Below are 21,272 nucleotides of genomic sequence, written 5' to 3' on the forward strand. Positions count from 1 at the left end.
GCTCGATCTTTTGTCAATTCCTGCGATGTCTGCTGAGCCAGAACGTCTCTTCTCCGATACAAAAATCACCCTCCAAGATCGCAGGAACAGGTTAGGGATTGATATAATTGAGGCAATTGAATGCATAAAGTCCTGGTCGAAGACTCACAACTTGGCTTGGGTTGACGATGTTGAGCTTGTCTTAGATACAGCTATCATTGGAGAAGGTGAGCAGCAGGGGTCTTCTAACATTATACCTGATATTACGAGCAATAGATAGTATGCAAGCAATTCAAACTCACAATGCTTGGATCTGTGGAGTTTTCTTTTGACCTCTAGATCTACTTCATTCTCACACCTAAGCAATAGGAGTGACGTTAAATTGGTCAACTATGTAGATTAAGTAAACCCTTAATATACGCGAGCGAGATCTAGGAAAACGTTTTCCCGATCGTTCTCGTTATCTGGCAATAGTATAATCTTATATGTTGGCTCTGAATAGCTTCATCTTGTTACGGTCCGCGGGACGATCTTGAAGCTCAGCCTTACTCGATTTGGTTAGTTTCATGCTGAGGCCATGCGGCTCTTCGCATGCCGTGCGATATGATATTACGATACGATATTACTTAAATATAGTGGAATACCGTATGCCGTGCAGAGCACCGAATTCCTAAACAATCCAGTGCAGTGTGGCGCTGAAAAATATCGTATACGGTATTTTGCACTATTTACTTCACTGCATATATCCCCTAAATTTTGCTGCGTTAGAGCTTTCGAGTCGTTTTAAAACAGGAACGAATACGCGAAAACGACCCACAAGAATGCCACTCAGAAGATGGAGGAACCATGCGATAAATGAGAAGGCCAGGACCGTCTTCCACGACCCGCAACCCGCCCTGTTGATAGTAACTGTCCCAATGGGCCCGACTCGCCAGAAACGACCCCAATAGTAGCCCCAGTAGTCGTAATACCAACGTGCAGAGCAAGTGTAACTACCCGTTCTCTATGAAAAGTGATTGTTGCGGATGATTAGTAGATGATCTTTAATAGGGATGATATAAGAATGGGACGGAGCACCATACCGTTTGAAGCAAGCAGTACGTCACGAGCCACATCACAAACAATACAAAGTCAAAGGGAAAGCCCAAGAACATGTTCTTAAATGGCGGATAAAAAAAGAAGGAGTAGATAATACTGAGACACGCGACGACGATGGCATAGATGATCCGTCCATCGATATCCGCCTCCGCGACGCCGATAAGGTAACAGAAATGCGAGAGAATTCCTAGAACAATTATAGCGGAGGCAAGTTTACTAAGACGGAGAATAACAGAAATAACTTTATGCGCAACACCGGTTTCTGCCATTTTGGGAGTGTAGAAGAAGTGATCGATTGAAAGGATGATGTTGTAGGTTACTTCAGTTTCCAACTGTTTGTAGGTAGGCACAGCTAAATGATCTTGCCGTTCAAATTGAGACGGAAATGCAAGGCGAACTGTGGTGTATATATTTCTGAAGCGACTGGTTGATTTCGGTATGTAATGTCATCATTACCCAAGCAGTCTTATTCGATCGGTATTTTCATTGCGTCCAGTCCATGTGTTGTACGAGTTGTCATATTATATGGTAGACGGCAATAGCCGCTGCCGAATTGTACTGGATAGGCTAGCGACAGGGGTGGAATTAAGATTTAGGACAGAAGCGAGCATGTTCTGATACTAGGTCTAGACTAGTCCTCACTTAAAACTCTAAAGCGCCAGTGTTATAATATTGAGTCTTTGATGACCGTCAGCCGCAATTTAGGGGCGTTTGAACTATTCCTCTTCAGGTGCGGAGAGTCAGTTGTCGTGGAAGGTGAAGCCACATGATGTAACATGACACAACCGATAAATCAGTCCTGTATCATGACACTTGGCAACCATTGAAACATAGTGCAACTGTATCTCCTGTATCGCCAGCGCTGACCTTAATTCAAGTATCAATTCAAGTATTTCAAGTAAGTCAAGTAAGTCGATGACCCAGTTTATTTCAAGTAAGCAAGTTCATAATGCTTCAAACTTGATTTACTTGAGGTACTAGATTTTATGGATTTTCCTATGCGACAGCCCTGTGAGTGTCGAGGCTGTTCAGAGTCCCACGCATAGGGTAATCAATTGAGTGTGGTACCCCAGTTGATTACACCAATGGAACCCAGGAACGCGGCAGGGGTGGCGCGACTACTTGGGTAGGGCCTAGAGACCGGCCACCCCTTAGCTTTTAGTCAGTCACACCAGTGACGGTGCCTATAGCACGGGGGTTGCGTTGACCGGGGAAAGGGTCGGTTGACTAGGGGAAAAAAGCTACCTTGAATTCATATTTGTGCCCCACCAAATTACAAAGTACCTCTTTTTTCACTGTTAACTACATGATTGTGACCGGACCAACCCCTCCATTTGCAACCATCACCAAAAATGCATATCGCAACAACACCAAGCAACTATCACAACTATTCGGTATTTTCTTCATCCCTTGGGACAACGAATTCGCCCTGATCGACTTCAATACTTCCCCCAACGACTATTACATCATTTTCGGAGTCATCATCTTCTTCATCAATTAATTCCTCGTCATCTTCAACGATTTCCAAGCCGTCACCTTCTAACGACATCTTCTTCCGATTGGAGCGGCGTTTTTCCTCATCTGCAACGAGGAATTCCAGTGCCTCCTTCACGATATTGAAGTTATAGTCAAATGGAAGAAGGAATGGGGGATTCCAGTGAAATCTGAAGACCTTAATGACTTCCTGACTTCCTGATTCCACTGCCTGCTTTGCTCTCTCTTTGGATTGCTTCATTTTATCGTCAAGCTCACGGTGAAGCCGGTATCTTAAGCCTAGCAACGCGGTTGACTTCAGAAACTCTTGGTGTTGTGACTTTATATAGAAATCACCCGCTGTAAATAGCTTCTTCTTCTGAGAATAGCTCGGCTGGCTTCTATGAAGGTCAGCAACCCGTAATAGCTTTAGACTTATTCTCAATCGCTTCCTGACTGCTGCAATCCATCGTCGTAGATAGATGACTTCGTCTTTTACTTCCTTATTGTGGAGGCGCGATTCCTCTGCTGCCTGACCGGCCAGTCGGTTATGCTGATCCTTTGCGACGCGAAGTCTGGCATCATAGACAGTAATTGGCCCGTAATTTGCTATAATCGTTGTCCCCTGATCCCGGGCAGAGCGTCTAAGGTTCTTCTCCTTAAGCAGGCGCATCTCCTAAGTCGCTGTAATGCCATTTAAAGCGAGAGTTGAGTGTGTCTTTCGCACCTTCTCTTTAGTATGTGACACTGAGGGAGTCAGGGGCGTGCCTGAGGCCACTGAGCATTCGATCCTGAGGGCCACATATTCCTCGTACTGACGGATCTTCCGCAAATTCAGCTGTGGCGTGTTCATTTCGATCCAGTTGACGTGTGGAGGCGGCGTTGACATCAATCGAATCTCCTGATCGAAAGGAATCGAATGGTATAGCCCTCGAGACGATTGGACTTCAGAAACCTCATCGGATTCGGAGTTATTATCGCTGCTGTGGGTAGAAGATGACCCTTGTGATACGTAGCCGGGTAACGACGTCCGATTCGTCAGGGCTTCCCCGCAACGGAGAGAGTTGATGAAATCTCTGGCTTGTGACCAGAACGACGAAGACGGCTATCAACTCTTTGAAGAGGAGCGAGCTGCCATCGACCTCGAGCTGATGCAAAATAATGAAACCAGATGGAATTCAACCTTTCTGATGATCCAGCGTGCCATTTGAAAGCAAGAGCGCATTGACAATTTCATTGCATATCTCGAAAGGAAGACGTCAGAGCCCCGACAACGGGTGCCTGTCCAAGATCAGCTTTCACCCAGGACTGGCTTCTGTTAGCGGAGATACAGAGTCTACTCAAACCGCTCCATGGGATCACCATGAGGTGCCAGGGTTGGGCCAAAGAAGGACGCCACGGCGCCTTGTGGGAAGTAATGATTGGAATGGAGTGCTTGCTCAGTTTCTTCGAAGAACAAAACCTGGTATTCTCGTCCCCTGATAGTTGCATCAGTGAGCTGAGAAATTTCAGGGTTTCGGCAACTAGAAGTATGACTCCCTAATTCGTCTTTGTTCTCTTCAAGCTTCTTTGACTAACGGTTTCTCAGGATTTAGCACCCAACGAATTTAGCAGGGCCGCGGACGAGAGAAACACTTGCCACAGCACGCCCGAAAGGAATACACTGATGTAGTTTTGCAAGATGAGAATCTTGATGATGATCACCGACGATGCGTTCAGATCTCTATCAAGAACTTTTGGTCAAAGCTCGATGAGTATTACAGCCTACTAGGCCAATCGCCACTTTATCCGGCAGCCGTTATTCTTCACCCACGCTGGAACGTGTCTTGGCTTGAGGCGAACTGGACCAGCGACGAGCAACTAGTGTGGCTACAAGACGCTAAAAACAGTGTCCGGGAATTCTTTGAACAGCGCTATCCACGTGAGGAGCAGCCCGAGACATCGAGGACGGTGACAGGAAAAACGATGCGGCAAGACGAGCCCAGTCAATTTGACCAGTGGATGCAGAGCTGCGATCGGTGCATGATGGAGGAAGAAGGCGAGCTTGGCGTTTACATGAGGCAAGGGCCAGTGCGGCGAGAGTACTTGAACCCCGTCCTGTGGTGGAAGGATCGTCAAGAAGAATACCCACGTCTGAGCAAGTTTGCCCTCGACATCCTGGCAATTCCTGCCATGTCTGTTGACCCTGAGCGGACGTTCAGTGTCACCAAGTTAACGGTAAGCTCGCAAAGGCACAGCATAAGCCCCGAGATAATAGAGGAGATGCAGTGTCTACGAAACTGGCTACGCCATCAAGCTATCACTGTGGGCGAGGTGGTTAGCTTTGGTGGGGACTTGGTGGGTTGGGAGGGAGGGGAGGCGTAAGAGGACTAATAGCTTCATTGGAGCCTCAGGTCAGAACTTTCATTTCAAGTATATCAATTCAATTCAAGTTAAGTAAGTCCATGGACGATTTTATTTCAAGTAATCAAGTTGGACCCCCAAACTTGACTTACTTGAATTGAAGTCAGCACTGGTACAGTGGTCCCGGTTGGACAGCCGTAAGTGGCAGGGAACTGTTGTAGAAGGATGCTCGTGTGCAATTTGCATCTCTTGTATGTAGTTGTTAAAATACCGGCGTCCAGTTCATAAAGGCTTATCTAAAAATAGGCTGCGGCGGTCAGCGCCCTACTGTCCTACCAAGTGTGCCTTGACCGCAGTCTGAGGCAGCAACAACCCTTTCACTCCTTCGAAGGATTACAGAGCCTGTTGTGATACAGCCTGTCGTTCTCGGCGAACAGCCCATCCCTTGATGGCAAGAACAATGACCTCCCAGGCCGTCAGAAATCCCACAAGTCCCATGGTGACGGTGTACATGAACATGGCATCCAGTTCGTAGTGGATCATCCCTTGAACAATGTCATCAGCCTGGACCAAGTCAGTCTCGTACCGCAACGATCGTGCTGAGAAAACGGATGACTTACACTTGCCATGAAGATAATACCTCCGGCAATCAAACCAAATGATGCCAGGAGTTCGGTTGGGGGGCGACACGGGACAACCGAATTCGGAGGTTTGAGGAACATGAGCACGTAAGTGAAGCCTCTCGCAAGAGATGCCCCAAGTAGGAGGCTACCCCATTGTTTGTGGACTATGCTTGATGTCGTGCTCGACTGAGCATGCGAACTCATTATGATTCCTAGCAGCAATATCACCAACGCCGGGATGGGATTCAAGGAGAACCCGCATGTCGGCGAAGGTTGCAATTGCTCTCCTTCCTCGTCTGAGTACTGGTGCTCAGACTTATCAGCGTCTACGGTCGTGTTGAGCAAATCCCGAATTCGACTCGATTCAACGAGCATGCCGCACTGTTCAGACATCGTGTATGAGCTCTCAGCACCGCCAGCGTCTAGGCCAAGCAGAAACGTACCAGCCCCCCACCAATGAACAAGACCGTGATGGAGATATGCTCCATGTCCTGGGTAGTCCAACGGCCTCCCCAGCCGCTGAGATGCTCGAGGAAGATATTCGTGGAGCCATAGAAGAAGATGAGGGCGCTCTCGACAAATTCGGCGGATGGGCACCATGTCTGCAAGGATCGCTTGGGACGCACATTCCAAGCCCATCCAAGCTCACCGAAGCTGCCAGACCAACGGCCCAATGTAAATAGGCCAAGCCAAAAGAAAGTACCTCCTTTGATCCAATGCGCTAGGCCTCCGAAGATGGCGTTGCCTTCCTGCTTCGATATTAGTTCCAAACATAATCCTATTGAGACATGGTATGACTGACGAAGAATCGACTGAAGGTGGCGATGCCAGTAGCGAGCGCAATGAATCCGAACGGAAGAATGATGCGATCGACCACGTGGTAGCCAATGTAGAGGTACCGCCAAATTCGAGAAGTATCGATATTCGCAGTCTGGATTGCAATAATACTTTTCCCGCTATTAGGGGACAAGGCCATGGCCTCTAGGTCAGCGTCATCGTCGCCGTCTTCAGCTTCTTGGTGTCGATTGCAGATTGGGGCGTCATCTACTCCGTCATTGGTCAATACAGTGTTGCTTCGCAGCGACTCTGTGTTGGGATCAGTAACTTGGCCGCTGTCGTCCCACAACCGGTGAGAACAGGAGAGTCGTTCATGGCTGTTATGGTCACCACGCGTGCAACATTGGTACTCGTCCATCGCCTCGGTCGACACTGGAATAAAACCTTGGCAGTTGCCGTGAGTTCGGCTTACGGTACCTTGAAATCTTCCAGTGCTCCATCCTACTGCGCTCACGAGCACCTGTGCTGAAACTACCCATGTCACGATCCAGCCAACCTTGTGGTGGGCATTGTTCGGATACAGATCTGGGGTTTGAGCGTTGTATATGATGCCCAGGAGGAGACCGAGGGCATTGGTGACCATGAAGGCGAGGTGGAGCGCAATTGCGTATCCGGATCGCGCCAAAGATAGCATCACGGCTGCAAGAGATACCCGCACACATTAGCCATAAGCCAGATAGTTGCCTATGCGCAACGATTCGAAACTTACCGACTGGCAGCACGAAGACCCAGGCGATAACCATGAACGCGATGTGACTATAGATGACGTCTACATAGTCGGGATGGACGAAATAGTTAAGGGAATACTCAGGATTGTCCTTGGGCTTATCGATCCCATGAATCTCGTCGTTCTCGCAGCCACCACCACCATGCGCGAGGGCGACTGGGAGACGCCAGAGCATGATGATGGTTGCCGTTTGTGAAAGAAAAGCAGTCAGGACCATAGCGAAGACTCTTGCGCGAGCTGTCTAATCTACGTCCTATGGACGATTTAGCACCACTGGAGCGATGATGAGTTGGGCGATTTAGACGGTGGAGAGACCCTTAAAACCGGAAATTGAAACCATCGAGGCGGAGGATCTGGCCTGAAACCAGAGAAAGAAACGGCAAGAACCGAGACTGCCGAATCACTTTAAAATGCGGAGACAGTTAAGGTTTAACGCGGACAAAACCAACGGAAGGTTGTGGACGTCCGATGAAAATAGTGAAGTCTTGCCAGGACGACTGAGAGGGCAGGGTACCGCGACTGCCGACGGGCCCTGGGTGCCGATCCCAGGTAGCTTTATTGCCTTTGGTGGCTGACCAACCTCCACCCAACTTATAACCATTTATCGTATTGAACCTTTCTGAAACGACACACCATACTTACGTCATATTGACTACAACCAAAACTAGAATATTCTGACGAGTAAGACTTACGAGGGCCGTGAAAATATGTATCTAGCGGAAAGAGGTGTTCTTAGCAATCCAAACTTTCATTCAGAGGAGATTTATTTGTATGTACCCGGATACTCCGCCTTAGCGGCACCCGACAGTACGGTAAGGGGTTGTCTTGTGGAGGCGGGAAGTGTGAGACGCCGACTCATGTTGCGTAAATTTGGCTACTCTACGGCAATGGAGGGCTAATAACTCTACTTGAGGGGGCCGTGAATTTAGTACAACCTCGTCCTCGTGCAATGGATGTCGGTGTCGAACTGTCCGTTATTTGACGCGCCACGACCACGAAATGCCGTCTCCGATGCTCCCCCGATTCCCGGCCTGGCCTGTGCGAGGTTGGAGCTTCTGCCATTTTGATCAACAGGCGGTTTTTGAAATTGTATTAAATATATTTTAGGATGGGCTCTTTGATATATTATAAAACTGGGGAAACCGCGACGTGTTCTCGAAATGTCGGTATTGATATTTTAGCGTATTTGATAAGCGAGTGGACAATACTGGTAACATACATGATAAGCTGCATTATCGTCATACCAGCATGTAGTAATTAACACCAAGCTATTAGCACGAAGAGTTCTAAACCACGAATAAGGCATCCTAAAAGCATTGCACCCGTAAGAGGAGATAATTCAATAACTAAAGATACTTTCATCTTGGCTTTTATAAGTTTCACAGAGACAGTAGAGCCTAAATGTGCTTTTTTTGGCACTGAACCTTCTATGCTCCCTAATAACACAGACTCAACATTCACTAAAACCCAAGCCCGATTTCCATGATATATAATGTTTTACTAAGAAGCCTGTGGCTTGAGTTGTGTTGAGCCTGTGGGTGGCTGAGGTTCAATCTTAGGTGGTTGGGAGAGCCATCAATATAAGCGGGCCTTGCTTTCTCTTCTGAGGCCGTAATAAATTAGTCCTTAGTAGAAAGGCTATACCTATAGCTATAGGACACCGATACTTTAAGTCTAAGCTGTGACAGTTGGTTTCCAACTGTGGATAAACTAAGCCGTGCTAGGTTTATTGTTGGCAGATTGCGTAGGGCGTGTAACTGAGCTTGTCGAAGTGTCACGTCTCTTAATGGTAGATTCAATGGGTGTTAGGCTTGATCAATGTAAAGAAGTTTTATTGATAGCTGGTGGGCTAGAATCTATGAAAGTGCAAATGAACGTGTTCTATATACTAGAGGTCTCTGTGAGGACCGACAGTGTAATGAGGTCGGTCCCATCTGGACCGATATGTTTTATGCATCGGTCTGGAGGACCGTTGAATGAAAGTCGTCGGTCCTTATCGTTGGACCGAAGGCCTTGGAAGGTCGGTCCAATGTAGGATAGTGGGTCTATCCCTGTGATTGGAGAAAAAATAGTGGGGTTCACGTGACGTAACCGCTAGGGTCGTAACATAAGCCTGTATGTCCGGTAAAAGGTATTTCTGGGATTGAATGAATGATTCATCTTGATTGAATAGTGTAATGAGTGACAAAGCCAGAAGAATAAATACAAGATTAAATACAAGGTTATTAGCCTAATGAGCGTCTCCCTACTAGTCTTCCCCTTTCTGCCGCCACTGTCTCCTCCAGAGTCAATCTTATACTCTTCATCTTTGCCGTTTAGTCCTTGCACTCGCACTTCCAGCTCCTCCAGTGCTGCTTCTTTTTGCCCATGGCCTTGAATGCTCTATTGCCTCCAATCGTTATGCTGTCACCAGGCTGACAATCGGATTTCTCGTATACCGTGCACTCAAAGCACGGCACAAGCGATTTAGTGCCTCGGGAATCGACATCAAAGTCATTGACATTCTTTGGGAGGTTTTTGCAGTCGCCTGGTTTGCCAAACCCAGTGAATGATTTACCGTGCCTGAGATCGAGTCTGATCAGGTTGATGCCTGCCTCACACTTAGGTGCACGGGTATCGAGCATGTCGCTATCGTCAATAGCGGCGGAATTGGCTACTCTAGGGCCCAAAGCGACAAAGGGAGAATATAAGGGAAGTGCATTGTTGACTGTCTTGAGGTTTTTAGAAGTTGGGTTTGTGGCTCTTCTTCTCTGTGATGTATTTCTTGAGATGCTGTAGTTTGCGATGAAGATTGGTTTAAGATTGTGGAGTAATGGCTAGGTATTTATAATAGTCTGTCTCTGCACTCCCCTTCCACATGCATTTTCTCTGTCTTTTACATTCGCTCACCAGCTAGTTTTCAGCTCGCTATGCCACCCTTTTCACTGCGAGCTATTAATAGAGATACTTCTCCGTTCGTAAACGCTGAGGACTGGTTTGGGCTCAGCCTCTCCGTCCAAGAGCCGATGCGAGAGAGGTGCAACCACCACTAGGCAGCTGCGACGCTTTCATGCTGTTCCATTATGGCTTTACTGTCGTCCAACAGAGGTCTAGAACAGGTGAGTTATTTTTAGTCTTACCTTGTTATGTATTAATTTTGTCATTTTTGTTAATCATTCCACAAATTAAGATAGAGAATGAGGCATGGCTGACGGGAGTTTCGCCTACCGGTAGAGCCCCGATCAGTAAAAGGTGGCTATAAAAAATACTGTAGTCAAGGTCAGATAGTATGACAGCTGACGCTACAGCATCCCCTCCACCCCATATCTATTTCTGAATGCTTTCCCTACCCGTGTAAGAGTCATGCCCGTGTAGCAATTCCCTCCTCAAGTAGTTGCAACCTCTTCACTAATACGAACAATTTTCCACACATTGGGAATGTAAGCATCACTCCTGGAAGCTCACCTCTTAGTGTGTTATTTATAATACCATCCAGGACCACCTAACGCATAACCCCACCTAATGCATAACCAAAATTTCGCTTCTCCCATACAAAATCCAAATTTTCAATTGCATTGTATTCGGCCAGGCATGAAGATACTCGCGAACGAAGACCTGCACTATATTGCTTTTTCCATCAAATTTTCATATCGGCTTGAATTTTTCCCGTTCCGCCCTGTAGCCTGGTTCTCTAGCCCTTTGAATTTTGTCGCATTTCACCTCATGTACCCTAGGCGACTCCATCCACTCAAGCCGAACTTTTACCTAATTTACTCGCCGCAACTCCTTCCGTAATGGTTCGCCGTAACTATGCCGAAGATGACGTAGCTGAGGCTATATTCGACACCACCGATAGAGGCCTCTCACAGAATGAGGCGGCCCAGAAACGTGGAGTACCTTAGTGGACCATTTCGAGACGACTTTCCGGTCAAGCAAGCAGGAATGAACGTATCCAGGCCCACCAGCGTATTCCAAAGAGCCAGGAGGAGACGCTTATTCGTTGGGTGCTGCGACAAGAGTCCCTGGGCTATGCTCCCTCGCACAGCCAACTCCGCGCCTGTGTCGAGGCCATCCTTCAACAACAAGGCGATAACAAACCTTTGGGCAAGCACTGGACCACCAGGTTCGTCAAACGTCACCCAAAACTATCTACCAAAATTGGAAAACGTCAAGAAGCCGCCAGATTTGACGGCTTTACTCCGAAGGCGGTCAATTGGTACTTCGATATCAGGGAGAACGAGTACGGCTGGATCAAGCCTGAGAACACAGTTAACGTGGACGAGGGCGGTATAATGGCGGGTTTCGGTAAGTCTTCTATAAGTACTCTATAGGCTTTTATAGGGCATAGCTAATTGGTTGTCCATGAGGCCTGGACAGCCTCGTGATCGGGAGCTCTGGCCCGAAGAAGAAGGCGATGTTGAAAGGCGTTCAGTCGCGCACCTGGACTTCGTTTATTGAGGCTGTCACCGCAACTGGCCGTGCTTTGAAACCGGGAATTATCTTTAAAGGAAAAGAGCTGCAGAAACAGTGGTTCCTTAACGAATTCGAATTAATAGCGGACTGGCACTACATCACATCACCGAACGGCTGGACAGACAACCATATAGCTCTCGAGTGGTTGAAAGATGTCTATCTACCTCAAACAGAGCCTCGCGATGCATCAGATGCGAGACTTATTATCCTTGACGGTCATGGAACCCATACACAAGTGAGTCTTTTGGTGTTTTCACCGCAGAGTCTCCCGCTATAAGGTCGCTAACGAGTAGTCAGGACGAGTGGATGGCTACGTGCTTTCTGAACAACGTCTACTGCTGTTACTTACCAGCACATTGTTCCCATGGTCTGCAGCCATTAGATAATGGGATTTTTAATGTCATCAAAGGTGCGTACCGGAAAGAACTCTAAATGCTGGCTAGTTTGACCGATTCTGCGCCGGTTGACAAAGTCAACTTTATCCGGGCATACGCGAAAGCCAGGGAGGCGGGTATCAGGAAGGAGATTATCTTATCCGGCTGTAGGTTTACTGGAAATTGGCCAATGAATCGGTACAAAGCTCTAACACATCCTGAAATTCAACCGGACAAAGAAAAACTGCTGGAAGAGTTCAAGACGCCGAGCCCTCCTCAACTGCACTCAGATGATACGCCGAAAACGAGTCGGCAAGTGAGGGATTTGGCCAAACACCGAAGCCGTCCGACCAGGCAGAAGTACAATAAGATCGCAAAGGGATTGGAAGCTTTAGAGATGAAGGTGGCCGTTCAGAATGCGCGGATTACTGGTCTCGAGGAGCAGGTGTCCCAGCTGCGGCGAGGGAAGAAAAGAAAGGCGGTACCAAACCAGAACCGACGATTCATGGCTCTGTCGGAGAATATAGCGGCTGGAGAAGCTCTTCCTGACTCAAAGGAGGCAGAAATTGAGGTGGACGTGGATGAGGAGGTCGAGTCGGTGATTGAGGTGGGTGTCAGGTCAGAGGACGAAAGTGATGACTTTATGGTCGTAACAAAGCACTGCCAGCGCACACGCAGCGGTCGGGAGGTCAAAAAACCACGCGGACAGTAAAGTTTGAGCAATTTTCTAGAAACTTTCTCCAAAGCCTCATTTATTAATTGAGAATCGGGCCTATTTTTGTGGACATCAAAATTTGGATTTTGTATGGGAGGAACGAAATTTTGGTTATGCATTAGGTGGGGTTATGCATTAGGTGGTCCTGGATGGTAGTTGAAGCCCACCTCCGGAAGGTAGCAACCTCAGACGGATGGCAAGTCCCTGCAGTTGGCACATCTATAAGGGGTGATATACGCTGGTTTGTATTGATAAACGCGAGAGTTAGGAGTTTATCAATTGGTATACCTAAGATAACTGTCGAGATGCTACTTAAGGGTAACAGCCTAGCCATCTTTACTTCAAGCGGAGCTCTTATGATTATCCTTGGCGTAGGGTTGAGTGGTGTGAATAACGTCTTCTAGGGCCCAAGAATAAATACTGTGAGAGGGTGGTACTGTAGGCTTGGTATGGTGTAGTGGTGCTAGTATATTTGCACTATATCTCCTTGAGTTTTCGGATGCTTACGCTCCGACCCTTCCGTACGGCTGTCTTGCGGAATACAGTGTTTATCACCCGCGGTTGGTTCATCGTCATGAGGGTGTCATGTAAAGCACTCGGCTAGTGGCTGTAAAAACCATGAGAATCGAATGTGGGAGATCTACAGTACGGAATTTGGTGTAAGCCATTCTTATATTTCTCCACATGTCGAGGGCCCGAGGCATCAAGGAGATGTGTCGCACTGAGCGTGCTTAAAGGGTTAAAGTAAAATGTGTTAAGCAGCAGCAAATGTGTGTTGATTGTTGTCTTAAGTTATTTCTTGTGCGGGGTATTCCATCCCGCAGAGTTACTTAAAGCATATAGCTAGATTACTAATGCCTACCCTGCGACACTGTGCCTCTCATCGAGAAAGCTCTTGTCATCATAGTGACTGATGACTGGGATCTCATCAAGAATTGGAGGGGACTCCATTGTTCTCATCAAAATGAATTCGTGGTGTTTTGAGGGGAATTGACACGAAATCTTTCACGGATTAAACTTTCCGTACCCCTCACGTACTTCCGGGGTTCCCAAGGTCATGTGGGGCGAGGTACGGACTGGAGGGCTTCACGCACTCAGGAGATGAAGAATTCCAGGCCCCAAATCAACATTGCGTGAATGCTTTATTTAAAACCCATATACCATCACCGCTTATCAACCAGACCATCTCTGTCCAAGTCCTGCACGTGCCGTGCCTCCGGAAGCGAAATTCTTGAACCATTCCCAAACCGCCATCTCCTCTGGACTAGTAAAGACTCTTCAAGTTTATCCATCAGCCTGCCCAGAATCCATTTGCTCTCTTCCTCGGCACCTAACAAAGGGCTACCATTCCCTACCCATGACCATTTAAATACCCTATCCGAATCGTCCTCGTTTGGATAGTGGCGAGTTTTCTCCAGGTTTACCTTGCAATGTGTCTGTGGGCTGTGTTCATCCTCGCCGATGAGTTTGAGGTACCAGACCCACTGGTCGAAGGTGTAGTGGTGTGGCTTAGGCTCTTTGAGATGGCCAATGACGACTTGGAGCTCGGAGATGAGAAGAAGTTGGAAATCGGTGCTGGTGGCAAGCTCGTGAAGGCCGTTATGGCGCACGTCGGAGGTGAAAAGTGATTGAGCCCGAGTGTTCTGTGGGCCAGTGATTTGTGAAACCGTTTGGCCGCCAAAAGAAACATCGAGCAAGCCTCTGTCATCATTCCGGAGAGAAAGTCCATGAAACTCTGCCGTGGTCCCAGCTGATCGTTGGTCAATGTCCTTCGAGGATGCCACCGGTTTCGGAGATCCAGAGTCAAGATTGCCCGGGAAGACTTTGCCAAATGTTATCTTGCTAATAAAGCTCTTCAAATTTCCGGCAAAGCCTCGATCATTCGGGAGGATCGTGAAGTTTCCAACTAAAATGGTTCCATCTCGGATGATCCTAACCACAGTATCACTCGCATTTGAGATAAGCACTGTCATAGTGGGCAGGGCTAAAAGAGACCAAAAGACATAGAACGACCTACCTGCATTGGATATTGGAGTTAGATCACCATATCCAATAGTCGTCCAGGCCTCGAAGCAAAAGTAGAGTGCATCAAAGTATGACCAGTCTTGATAGGCCTTCTCAGCCCTCTGAAAGACAAAAGCGCCCACTAGCCACAGAACGAGCCATGTGAACGTGGAAAAAGCCATAGCTACCCATCTTCTGCGAATTGAGGATTTCGCCTGAATTTTGCGCATTAGGGCAAATTCAGCTCTGCGGCGCTCGAACTCGGTCTCTCGTGCTTCGTTTGATCTTGTGGGAGGGGTCTTGAGTTCTTCGTGAATGGGTTCAAGACTCTTGCTGTCACTGCTGTGTAGCAACTTCCGGATGATCTTTCCTCGTATTCTGTCATCGACTCGAGCCCCAACGCAGCGCCTTCCATGTTCAAGGACTAGGTTTCTAACTGAGCTAATAACTAGGCCCAGGGATATGATGCCAGCAAGGGCGAGTGGGATCAAGAGTGCTCTTCCAAGGTCGGTCACGGGATAATAGTCCCCAAAGCCAACAGTGAAGAAAGTGACGATAGTCCAATATACAGCATCAAGGTAGGGCCAGGATTCTATCTCGGAGAATATATAGGCGCCAAGGAGGAGATATATGAGCAGCAAGATGGTTTGCAACATTAAGGTGCGTTGACTTGAGGTCAGTAGTAAGTCCTTACGGTAGTGACCAGTACAAGCACCCCAGAAAGTGATGGTCAGAAGTGAAGCGTCGACAAAATAGAGGATGGCTGCCCATATGCCATAGTAAAATGATTGAGACCATATAAGCTCGTCTTTAGAGAACGCAATAGCTTTGAGAGGTCTGGAGGCAGTGGCGGTTAGAACGGTGCGGCAAAGAGAAGAGGCATACCTGTTTGTCCTATATCAGTAACCAGATCGATAGTGAGTTGTTTATAGTACCATCCAATTATTGTGATAGGCAGGGCCAGGTTAAAGCGGACGCGTCTCGCCATGTTGAGTAGAAGGAAGAGATTTGAGATGATACCAGCAAGAAGCTGGATGGCCTCGACGATGGATAGCCTATATAGAGAGCATCAGAGAAGATCTTCACTGATCGAAATACTTCCAGGGCATACCATGGCGGATCAGGGACTGAAGGAGCGTCCTGGATATCTCCCCCAGGAACCAGTTGCTGTCGCCACGGCTCAGCCAGGGAACAGATACTAAACGCCGAAGCAACAGGGCCTAGAGTGCCCGCAATCATGGGAAATGCTGTTGAGAGAAACCACCAACGGCTGCGATCCGAAAAAAGTGGCACATGTTAGTGGCAGTCCAAGTTTGAGCTATTGACCCCTGGCTGTTGGCTCTTGAGGCTTACCTGGGTTGAAGAGAAACATCACCAGTGTGCATATGCTTCGCACGAGGGGTATCATTTCTGACGACCCGAGCATGTTGATCGAAGCTTTCGCTGAGAATTTCCTCCTCGTTGGGGGCCATAGCGTCTTATCACCTCACCGACCTCAATGGAGCTCAGTAAAGATAATTTCAAGCCCGAAAGATTGAAGGAGGTGAGACGGGTGAAATAGGTAATGGCTTTTTATGCCGAAATATTCCACTTTGATGATTGATGAGGCACTGACGATAAAACTTGAGAAAGAGCACTCGCAAATGATGACGTTAGTAAGTTGATTGCCTTAACTTCAACAGTGGGCAGACGTTCATGGGTTTTGTCACTTTGGGGTTTTGGGGACTGCACGTGTCAACGCTCACTAAGCTCATCGCTTCGTAACTGAAATAGTCGACTGGTTTTAAAATTGATACTATCTGTCACGAACAGACTGTTGTTTTTGTTAGTCTGTTGAACCGCGAATGTTAGCATCACCTGATATCTAAGCTACTGGACGCCGACTTTGGTTATTATCTCCCGGTTTGTCACGAGGCTCCTTTCCGTACTTTGTTCCACTCGACCCCATGTACAAGAAAGTTACAAGACTTTTGCGTTATCAAGACTCAATAAAGGAGTCATCTCTCTCTAATAGGACGACCTCCAGTACTGCTACGATAACCTTTTTTCCCCCCCGCCGGATAATTCATTGGGGTTAACCCTTCTGTAATTCCTGGGACTTTGAGCGCGATACGGGTCAGTTAGTACGGTCTGATTATTACACCCTGATTGATTGCATCACCCTCTCGTCACCGCCACAGAACCTTATGACAACCGAAGAGATACACAAACAAAATATGATCATGAGTCTCTCAACCATGGTACCTCAATATTACTGTCAGTGGCGATACTACAAACGGCATAAACTGACATGGGTGAGTCATTCATACGCTTTATACGTCATTGATAATGACATCTGTAACAGCTTCTTGAGCCCCCAAAATGTGAATATGTGCTAGGCGATGTTTCTTTGGATCAAATTTCCAAGGCGTCGATACTTCCTGAGGCTATATTCACACTGGCAACTCTGATCGCCTTTTCGCCGACCTGGAACATCGACCTTTTCGAGTTCAAAATGCCACTTCCGCTTCCGTACGGACACACTGTGTCAACGTGTGATCGGTCTTGCTGCGCTTCTTGTCAGAAGGCACAGCCCTGTAGGATTTTGTTTGATTCGAACTAGCCGATGGGATAATGGGTAGGCCTTGGTGATGAGGCGATTGAGTTTGCTAATGCCACCCACTAATTGTGCTTTCCAAACTCAGTCGGCCACGCGCTCCCACCCTCTTGACCGTGGGTGTCTACGTATAACAAGGTTATGAAGTGGTTTAAAACAAGCATGATCATGATCTGACTCCGCTTTCTTATCCGGGGGTCATGATATCACCGCCCTGGGTTGGGGCGTCGATTCCAGTCTCGTTGATCATTGTACAATCTATGCCGATAGCTGTGGTTCGAGGCATATGAAGAATCAAGAGAGTAAAAGGAGAAAGCGCTTAGAATAAGCAAAACCCATATCGTGTGTCTTGGCCGCAACCCTTGTTGGCTAAGAGCGTTCACTAATGCTAAGCGCAGCAGTTTGCCTCACACCTGATGTAGCCGGTGGTGAGATGTCAAACTAGCGGGTTTCTTCAGAGATCTGAGATCTGTTATTATGTAGAAATTTGCCACCCCAGGGATCTATACGATTAGGAACGTGTAACTTGTAGTGCCCGCGTCAATGTTACAAGCTCCTGATGCCAGCCTAGACATCCTCGAGCGCAGCACTATAAACTATAAACTATATTAGGCCCAAGTTTCCTTCGACGTTTCTACTAAACCAGATCATCCTCATGTTTGGTTTCATCTCTTGTGTCCACTGTTGAACACTCGCCTACCTAATTCCAGCATAGACTAACACTTCCCAAATCAACAGCGCCATGGCCACGAGGGAGCTGTTAGTCGTCATTCTGAATCATACGAATGAGGAACTCAACCTCGAACCCCAATCCCCGAGCCTTGACCATGGTCATTGGATAGACGCGCCAGATTCACGGCCACCGCAGATGATATTGGCAGGTGAGAGTGGTATGCTGCGCTGCAAGTCGAGCCACATAGGCGGGGGGGTTCAGGGCTCTGTTACATACCGAGTTGTTGGATTTGAGGCGAACAACAGGGTGACGTTTCTGTGGAACGTAACTTATGTCGGGCCAAACAAATTTGACTACTCCTGCGCAATCGACGCTTTTACCGTCAAAGTCTTGGGCGGGCGGGGAAGTCAGGCTGTCGTCGTCTTCGTATTTGGTAAGTTGACCACTAATAGTAATAGCAGTCTATCTGAAAGCCTGACAGCTCAAATAGAACCAGCTTGAGGGCAGATCCAAGATGGGATGATGGTGTGTTCGCAGCAGTGACCAAGTATCCCCTAGAGGGTGCTAAGGCTTCAGTAGGTGGCTTACCCCACAGTTTGATAAATCCATCATTCAGCCACATATGCATCAGCTGAAAATTTACATGTGATATGACCTTCCTTCCGTGAACCTACTGGAGTATTAGCGCACTAAAGTGGGATAATTTAAACAGCTTGTGCTGACCGCCATCATTTCATTGGATAGTAAGACCTCTCATCCATCGAAGGTTACATGGCTCTGCAATGTTCGCGAAGTAGTGTGTGTAGTTATCAAACCGAAAAAGTGCGGAAGACAAGTCCACGAAGGTGGTTACGTAGCCGTGACATACTTATCTCTGAGGGACGATAAACCTTGGCCCTGGGGAGCATGCCTTGGATATAAATATCGTATCAACAGAGAGAACGTCAGGGCCGCTCTCACCCTCAAAAGCTATCAACTTTCATCTTATCAAGTCTCTCGTCGTCGTCGTCGACTCGGGTAACTGATTATACAACCTCATTGGATTGGACATCACCAAAATTCTGCAAAAGCATACAATGTTGGCGTGCAATCGGTTGATCCAATTGGCAGCGTTTCTGGTCTCGCCCGCCGGTATGTTAATGTCTCAGCTGTAACAGTGAGCCTCGACTGAATTTGTGATTTAGTGGCACAATATGGAACCACGAATGGGGAAGTCTTGTCATTTCTTGCGCCGAGAGCCGTTACAGATGCCCCCAATGGATACGCCCCAGGCCGAGTCTCATGCCCGCAGAGACGGCCGATCATTCGCAAGGCAACGACCCTATCAACTGAGGAAACGTCATGGCTAAAGCTTCGTGGCAATAACACCATTTCAGCGTTAAAAGACGTTCTCACTCGAGCCAACATTGGCGACATAGACACTGACGCGTATGTGAATGGCATCGTGAGTGATGGCGGCGAGTTACCGCGGATTGGCATTGCCATCTCTGGCGGGGGTTATCGGGCCATGATGAATGGTGCTGGTGCCATCGCCGCATTCGACAATCGAACCACGAATTCTACAGATAAAGGCCATCTAGGCGGCATTCTTCAGGCTGCAACGTACCTCAGTGGCCTGTCTGGGGGTAGTTGGGCTGTAGGAAGTCTCTATGTCCAGAACTTCACGACGGTAGAGTCCATCATCTATGCATCCAGTGGCTTACTAGATAGCCTTTGGCAATTTGATAATTCAATCATTGAAGGTGTGTGATGACAGAATTCCTGATCAAGATATCTTGGGTGGCGCTTACTCCGACAAATTCTAGGGCCAGCAGACTTGTCTGTAGCACAGTATTACCGCGAGCTATACCAAGATGTGAAGGATAAAGCCGATGCGGGCTACAACAAGACCATAACCGACTATTGGGGAAGAGCCTTGTCATATCAGCTTGTCAATGCAAGCGATGGAGGGCCAGGTATGAACTTTTCAGCTAACATTGGAATAGAAAGCTAACAACCGCCCTAGCATATACCTTCTCATCGATTGCAAATGACATCGAGTTTGTTGCCGCGACGGCACCTATGCCTATCATTGTTGCGGTGGAGCGGACGTCAGGACAGCTTCAGATAGCGGGCAATTCTACCATCATAGAGTTCAACCCCTGGGAAATGGGATCCTACGATCCGGGACTTGCCGCCTTTGCACCTCTAAAATATATCGGCTCTGACTTCAGCAACGGTACCATCAAGCGAGATGGGAACTGCATCGCTGGGGTTGATAACGCCGGGTTTGTCATGGGGACGTCTTCATCTCTGTTTAACCAGGCATTCCTGCAGATTGAGAAGGCTGAGAATGTCCCAGACTTCTTGCTTAAAGCCATCAATAACACCCTGGCGGACATTGGCGAAGAGAACAAGGATATCGCCAACTGGCCCAACCCATTCTATAAATACAACCCCAGGAACAACTTAAACGCTAATAGCACGGTTTTAACGCTCGTCGATGGTGGTGAGGACTTGCAAAACATTCCCTTGCATCCACTGCTCTTATCCGAACGCCAAGTGGATGTCATCTTTGCTGTTGACGGCTCCGCTGACACCACGACTCACTGGCCGAACGGCACAGCCCTTGTGGCAACGTATCAGAGTTCCAAGGAGGGCGCCTCCACCCAGAATAGCGAGTTCCCAAAGGTTCCAGATCAAAACACGTTTATCAATCTGGGCCTAAACAAGCGTCCGACCTTCTTCGGTTGCAATACACACTCCAACAACTCAGGACCAGTGATTGTTTACCTACCCAATACGCCGTATACATATCAGTCCAACTTCACAACCTTTGACCTCGAATACAGTGACACCGAGCGGGATGAGATCATTCGTAACGGCTACAACGTCGCAACCATGGGCAATGCCACGGTGGACTCAGACTGGCCCGCCTGCGTAGGCTGCGCGGTGTTGGCACGCAGCTTGGTCCGCACAGGTACGAAGACACCATCCAAATGTGTAGACTGCTTCTCGAGGTACTGTTGGAATGGTACGACAAACTCAACGATTCCGGGTACATACGAGCCGGAGCAGATCATTACCAGTGGTGTAGGGCACCCAGCACCGTTTGTGATGGCGGTGGGAGTTACCCTGTTAGTCAATTTCATTTTGCTGTACATTTGACTTAAGTCATAGTCATCAAACATTGAAAAAATAATATATGCGATCACTATAGCTCCCGTGTTCTATGGTGTTCCCACGTAGGACAAAATCCGGCACGGCAGATACATGTCATAGCCACCCCAGTATGCTAGGTTATTGATTCAATCTGCTGCATTCTCCATTTATTTAAAATTAGCTGAATATGCTCTAGATATGGCATACCCCTCCCAACACAAAACAAACTTGAGTGTT

At 47.8% G+C, this 21,272-nt stretch overlaps 5 protein-coding genes across 5 annotated transcripts; 2 read left to right on the forward strand and 3 right to left on the reverse strand.

The window, feature by feature from the left end:
- Positions 1-5,286: 5,286 nt before the first annotated feature.
- On the reverse strand, positions 5,287-7,255 carry FOXG_06588 (uncharacterized protein; the record flags this gene model as incomplete). Its single annotated transcript, XM_018385284.1, has 5 exons — positions 5,287-5,457; positions 5,514-5,897; positions 5,960-6,265; positions 6,319-6,992; positions 7,063-7,255. 5 exons carry the CDS (start codon positions 7,253-7,255, stop codon positions 5,287-5,289), a joined length of 1,728 nt encoding a protein of 575 aa, XP_018242563.1.
- Positions 7,256-9,323: 2,068 nt separating this feature from the next.
- FOXG_06589 (uncharacterized protein) lies at positions 9,324-9,917 on the reverse strand. Its single transcript, XM_018385285.1, has one exon. The coding sequence runs from the start codon at positions 9,702-9,704 to the stop codon at positions 9,396-9,398; it is 309 nt and encodes a 102-aa protein (XP_018242564.1). The 5' UTR covers positions 9,705-9,917; the 3' UTR covers positions 9,324-9,395.
- A 3,867-nt stretch (positions 9,918-13,784) lies between these two features.
- On the reverse strand, positions 13,785-16,097 carry FOXG_06590 (uncharacterized protein; the record flags this gene model as incomplete). Its single annotated transcript, XM_018385286.1, has 4 exons — positions 13,785-15,510; positions 15,561-15,680; positions 15,737-15,895; positions 15,979-16,097. 4 exons carry the CDS (start codon positions 16,095-16,097, stop codon positions 13,785-13,787), a joined length of 2,124 nt encoding a protein of 707 aa, XP_018242565.1.
- A 1,866-nt stretch (positions 16,098-17,963) lies between these two features.
- Positions 17,964-18,395, forward strand: FOXG_06591 (uncharacterized protein; the record flags this gene model as incomplete). The annotated part of the gene is made up of 2 exons (XM_018385287.1): positions 17,964-18,327; positions 18,385-18,395. 2 exons carry the CDS (start codon positions 17,964-17,966, stop codon positions 18,393-18,395), a joined length of 375 nt encoding a protein of 124 aa, XP_018242566.1.
- Positions 18,396-18,970: 575 nt separating this feature from the next.
- Positions 18,971-21,041, forward strand: FOXG_06592 (lysophospholipase; the record flags this gene model as incomplete). Its single annotated transcript, XM_018385288.1, has 4 exons — positions 18,971-19,025; positions 19,079-19,636; positions 19,700-19,849; positions 19,900-21,041. The coding sequence occupies 4 exons, from the start codon at positions 18,971-18,973 to the stop codon at positions 21,039-21,041; spliced, it is 1,905 nt and encodes a 634-aa protein (XP_018242567.1).
- Positions 21,042-21,272: the final 231 nt, after the last annotated feature.

This window comes from Fusarium oxysporum, chromosome 3, assembly GCF_000149955.1.
Source record: "Fusarium oxysporum f. sp. lycopersici 4287 chromosome 3, whole genome shotgun sequence".
Lineage (NCBI taxonomy): Eukaryota > Fungi > Ascomycota > Sordariomycetes > Hypocreales > Nectriaceae > Fusarium > Fusarium oxysporum.

Bases quoted from the DNA above. Each gene is read 5' to 3' on its own strand.
- FOXG_06589 (XM_018385285.1), bottom strand. From the start codon at position 9,704: ATGCTCGATACCCGTGCACCTAAGTGTGAGGCAGGCATCAACCTGATC.